The 6,000-nt window shown below is 39.6% G+C and overlaps 1 protein-coding gene across 1 annotated transcript; it reads right to left on the bottom strand.

The window, feature by feature from the left end:
* Positions 1–528: 528 nt before the first annotated feature.
* Positions 529–3,091, bottom strand: LOC149289221 (endoplasmic reticulum membrane adapter protein XK-like). Its single transcript, XM_089490883.1, has 3 exons — positions 2,847–3,091; positions 1,687–1,949; positions 529–1,265 (listed from the first exon to the last, which is right to left on the bottom strand). The coding sequence occupies exons 1-3, from the start codon at positions 3,089–3,091 to the stop codon at positions 529–531; spliced, it is 1,245 nt and encodes a 414-aa protein (XP_089347009.1).
* Positions 3,092–6,000: the final 2,909 nt, after the last annotated feature.

The raw sequence follows: 6,000 nt of genomic DNA, 5'->3' as shown, positions 1-6,000 counted from the left end.
GATTTGACTCCCAAAACCCTGGGCTCTGGGATAAAAAAAAAACCCTGAGAGCTATGCTTCAATACTTACAGAAACAACTACTGTTGATGGAGAATGGACAGAGGTCCCTATTTAGCTATTAACTGTATTTTGTATCATACTTTGTTACCTAGTTTGATGTCTGTCAAAGTAACAAGTAGCTGGCATATAGCCGCCTTGTAATTATATAAAACAGTTGGTAGCTACAGGCAGTCCATCCTGAATGTAGTTCACCAAGTGCATTCAGTTTTCATTTAATAATAAAGCTTTTAGAATAAAAAACAAACAAACAAAAAAACACTTTCATTCTTAATATTGCCATTCAGAACACTTTATTTAGGGAAGACACAGATGTGGTATATTAGTTTTCTTGTGTCCTTATATATCCCCTAATGCTCTCTGCATTCTGTCCATTTTGTCGGCTTCTGCTTCGAGAGTCTGTAGTAGAGTAGCTTCCCAATGAACACAGATAAACTCCTTTGCATTGATGTAAATCTCATCTTGTCAGTTCTAAGGCTCACAGACCTCGGAGCTATGTTCATTTGTTGGGGCTCTTGAAGGTTTGCACACACAACAAAGACTCTTTAAGCCTGACGTCAGGCCACCTACAAAACTAGATGTGAAAAGCGTCCTGCAGGGGTGCAAGAACTGATAAAAAATCAGCATGAAGAGCATCGATATGGTATAACCCACCAGGAGCAGTGCGACCAAGAAAGAGCTACCTATGAGCGAGTAAACATCTGTTTGATAGATGTACCATAAGAAAATCAGGACGGTGTTTTCAATATGTCTGAGCATATAATACATGGTGATGCGACACCAATTGTTTGATTTGGTAATCAGGTCGGGCTCACTGAGCTCGACCTGAATCGGACACCAGCAGAAAATGCTCGTCACAGAGTACAGGATGTTCAGTACAGCACGCTCAGTAGCAGTCCTACACTTGCTCAAACCATTCTTGTTGTTTCCCGATGACTTATTCTTCCAAAAACTGATCCATGAGTAGAGCATAAAAGTCAACAGGTTTAAGGCCACCACACACAGGGTCCATGTTTTGAAAACGGAGCTGAAGAGGCCAAGCACGACGACTCTGCTGGAAATCTCAAGGAATCTCCAAAGCAATAAGCAGAGGTAGGCAGCTGGTCGAAAGGTGAAATCATAGTCCTCGTAATTAATTCGAATGGCCAGGATGTTGCACTGTAACGCTCCATACGTAACGGACAGCAGAGAGATACTCATAAGCATGCCTGAAGAAAATCAGAAAAGGAAAGGACAATTCCAATTAGTAAACATTAAGACAAATGGCACTTGATTGACAGTTTGATAAATGTATGTGTAAATGATATGCATTTATGAAGAAAAAATATAGTCCTTAATCACTGGGGCATTTCTGCACATACAATTTGTGTGTGACTAGATTTCTTTATGCAGCAAATAACGTATCCTAAATTACTAGTTAAAGCTACGAAGACATTTTTTAAATATCCATTTTCAAGCACTCTTAACTGTTTGTCCTGTTCTCCAACAATTTACTCTCTACTGAAAATCTATCAAATGTCGTTTTTTTCTTTCATTCTTGCATCAAAGTTCTTTTTTAATGACTGCAAAAATATGTATTCATTCCACATTCTATATTGACAAAGAAACGACAAAGAAATGTTGTCTTACATCTGCATAGGCTTATATGCTGTTGTGAGATGGAAATATACAGCTGTAGTATCAGTTGAGGTGCTGACCCAAGGAAAGCTTGGATGAAGGAGGCCCAGCGGAAAGCAGAACTGTGTTTGGACAGCAGCATATCGACGCGACCAACCTCATGTTCCACCTCAACACAACATCCATCTTCAGACAGCTGCTTCCTCTTAATGAGGGTGTTGTATGGATCCTCTGATTTTCCATTAATGAAGTAAAGGCGGAGAACTTGCACACACCTGCAAAGTATAGGAAGAAATAGGGTTCACTCATTATTAACACTGGACAGAACATTACAGCCACATGGGGTGAGGTTCCATTTAACACAATGAAAACTATTACTGCCCTGCATCATTAGATAAATGCTTTCACCCAAACCTGACCCAAAACATCGCGCCTTCTAGTCATCTCCCCAGCCCCCTGCATATCTCCTGTTCAAATATAATCTGGCCAAGAAGCACACATAAAACCATAAACTCAATAGTGGCTGAGATTTTAGATTCAACTCAAACTCTATGTATTTAAATGATATCTCGGTATGTATCACTTTTCTACAAAACACAATCATTCCCTTCAAAATATCCCCTGTTCCCACTCTTTGTACTATCAAAGTTACAAATATTAAATGGAACGCCTTTTACCCATCTAAAATGAGAACACGTTTGTTGTCCGGGTTTAGTGGGAGGGAGTCAGTGAAAATTCAATACATTTTCAAGGGGCCTGAAACCTTTGAACTCTGACGGCGCATGAAACCACGTAACATTAAGTTGCAACGGATCACATTGTGATAACTTGTAAGCAGATGCCATATACAAAATCTGTGACACTTGTATTTGATTGCTTTATTCATCTATTGCTTCCTAATTGCTCACAAGAGCAGACCATCTTTTCCTTCTGTAGAAATATGCTTTAATCCGTGTTATTGGTGATTTCATTCTAAATGGTCTTTGTGAAATATTTTGTCTATCCCTTATTCTAACAGCGCTATGGAATCTGTGGGCACTATATAAATAAATGGCATGGAATCATCAGCGGTTTTCATTTCTTTTACAATAGACACTGTGCCATGTACCTAAAGCACTGGCTCACTGATGTGGTATCTATCTAAATACAGGGCACCTTCCCTCCTCACTCACCTGAACAGAGGTCCCAGCTGCAGGAGATGAAACAGATGTTCCAGGGATCTGTCATCAAAGAATTCCATGTGGAAGCAGACAAAACAGATCTGTACCAGAAGGCAGGGCAGAAGACAGAATAGGAGGGTCAAGTACAACCAAATTCTGTGCACTGCAGTGCTGTATGTGCTGCTCAAGTACAGGCCTAAGATTGTCTCTGCTACATACAGAAACAGAGAAATCAAAATTGAGCGAGGGAACTTCATGGTCGCTCAGTTTGAGTGCGGACACTCAGAAACACCGCGTAGCGAACAGCTACTTTTGAGAAATAACAGCGTCAGGCAAGCAGAAGTGCACGAAACACTATCCAACCATCAACTGACCTAACCCTGCTGCTGCTGTCCCTATATCCTACAGTGACATCACAATCACTTGGTGATGTCATAATGCTGAGGATGTAACAGCTGGCTGTCAGCAGCATGTGTGATTTTAGCAGTTATTCAAATAGTTATATGTTTTTAACAAAGCAGCAGTTTACTTCAATGGAACACAGAGGTTTCTTACCTGTTGTAGTGCTTTTATTAAGAGCCAATGGAAGTGAATATAGCAGCCAACTGAAGGACTAGGCTGTCATAATATAAGCAAGCAACAATAGGGAAAACATCGGAGAAATTTAAATTTTAAGATCATATAGATCATATGAAATATACAGATTTGATATATGTGATTTCTTATGTAGAAAACGAAACAAACATAGAAATACATACTAACGCTTGGTTGAATGAAGTCAGACCTAACAAAAAAGGCTTCTAGGCCATGGTGCCAGAAATAATAGGGCAGTTACGAGATCATCGATCTCACTAATGTTATCGAATGAAAACATGTATTACTAAAAATGTTTTTGTTTAACTTCTGAATTCATTATCAAAATTTTCAATGTTTTAGGTGGAATAACACCAAAATGTGGGTAACATGTTAAAAATTTATTTTTTAGAATTGTTAATATTAGTTGCTAGTAAATTGAAAGTATTAACGTAGTATACTTTTAAACGGACCAACAACAAATACAGTGAATTTTGTTTCATTCACTTAAAATCTTGTTTGACAATTAAAACAGGCACCCGTAAAGTCAACTAAACCCTTAAACTCCAGAATGAATTGCCCCAAAATATCCCATGCCACAGAATCAAGTAATTACAAGCATCAAGGGACCTGGGATCCAGACAAATGTGATTTCTCAATAAAATGAAGAAATAATTATATGTAATAAGTGGTTATTTTCTTGAAATCAAGTAATTTATGTGGTAGAAATGCTAAGAAACCATGTAGCATTTATTTAATAATAATAATAATAAACACAGCTAAATTGTGATGAATTGATGGTACTATAAAAATATCATGCACCTTGTATACTACTGTGGAATATTATCCCGTATTTAGAGGATGCTCTTTATAAACTAAATGGGATTAAGGAGGATAGTAATACAATGCACATTGCAAAATTAGGGCAGGACTGGGAATAGTGGCGACTCTAGAAACAATATATAGGGGGGGCACACAAGATACCACAGTCAAACTGGGGGGGCATTTATAATTTCCACCATTAAATCATACCACTGAAAAAACATATATAATGTGCTATGGAATGATACTTTTGTTATTGGACAATACAATACTTGATCATTGAACATGGGAAGCCTGAAGCCACAATTTAGTACGACTAATCCTTGAAATAAATATTATAGTGTAAACAACACAATACCTTATCTTTTCCACTACATGATTTCAGAGCCTAATATTAGACCCTGCTGCCGATATATATAAATATTATGAAGGACCACTACCTTTGGTCTCCAGTTGACCTTCTTCTTTCTCCACTCCCCCTATATCACACTTATCAGGAGCTAGCCCTACCCCTTACATGGCTTGCCTTGCCTTCAAACGCAGCTAGCTGCATACAAAGGTGGTTTTAAATTGTACTTGCTAGTTGTCCACCGATTCCTTGCTTTGTCCTATGTACATATTGGTCATTTGAAAACACACCTCAACACATGAATTCATATGGTTCTTAGCGTGTTCCTCCCTTTCTATATTTATTAGCTATAATGTTCTTACAACAGGTAAGAAACCTTAATGATACTCAGCCTTAAAAGGGAAACTGCTGTTAAAACAAAATCCAAGTTGGCTCATTATATCTGATCATTACAGGTGCCCAGGCCCGGACTGGGACAAAAAATAGGCCCGGGCATTTAAGCCTGAGCAGCCCATATTTATTTATTTATTTATTGTTAAAGCCCACCCTTCATGTACCATCTTTGCATTTAATCATTCACACAAATCATTAACACATTCATTAATGCAGTCTCACAAATCATTCAAGCAATTCATCCACACATGAATTCATTAATTGTCATACGCATTCACACAATTCATCCACACATTTATTCATTCATTCTCATACGCATTCACACTACCCCCTCTCATCATCTTATCTGCCCCTTCTCACTATGTTCCCCCTTTTCACTATGTAACCCCCTTCCCCACTTCTCAATATGTACCACCTCTATCTATCCCCTCTCCCCCTTTCTCACTACCTAACCCAACTCTGCCCCTTCTCACTGCAGCCCCTTCCCTTACCCTATTTACCTTGTTGCCAGAGCAAGCAGCAACTGCGACCGCGCCTGTGGCAGGGCAGGATTGACTTAGGGGCTGATGGAGCTGCAGCTCCAGGCTCCTACCTTAAAATAGGCCCAGTCAGGACCGGACTGACTGGGCCTATATGGCCGCATTAAGGCAGAGCCCCTTAAGCCCGCCGCAACTGCAACCGGGTCCGCCACTCTAAGGCAGAGCCGGCCTTAGGTGTTCTGGCGCCCTGTGCGGACTACTCCTCTGGTGCCCCCCCATCCCAAAAAAAGAAAGGAATAAAAACTTGTAACAAAACTCCCCTTTCTCACTATCTATCCCCCTGTATCACTATCTACCACCTCTGCCTCTTCTCACTGTTATCATTATATACTGAGGCAGACATTGACGGTGGTACAGCATAATACTTATCACTATATACTGAGGCAGAAATTGACGGTGGTACAGCATAACACCTACCACTATATACTGAGGCAGACAATGACGGTGGTACAGCATAACACCTATCACTATATACTGAGGCACACATTGA

Source organism: Sceloporus occidentalis, unplaced genomic scaffold (assembly GCF_023333645.1).
Source record: "Sceloporus occidentalis isolate IW3139 unplaced genomic scaffold, rSceOcc1.0.p SCAF_47, whole genome shotgun sequence".
NCBI classification, from domain to species: domain Eukaryota; kingdom Metazoa; phylum Chordata; class Lepidosauria; order Squamata; family Phrynosomatidae; genus Sceloporus; species Sceloporus occidentalis.
The sequence above is the reverse complement of the archived record's forward strand: the minus strand, read 5'-3'. Positions and strand labels throughout refer to the sequence as shown.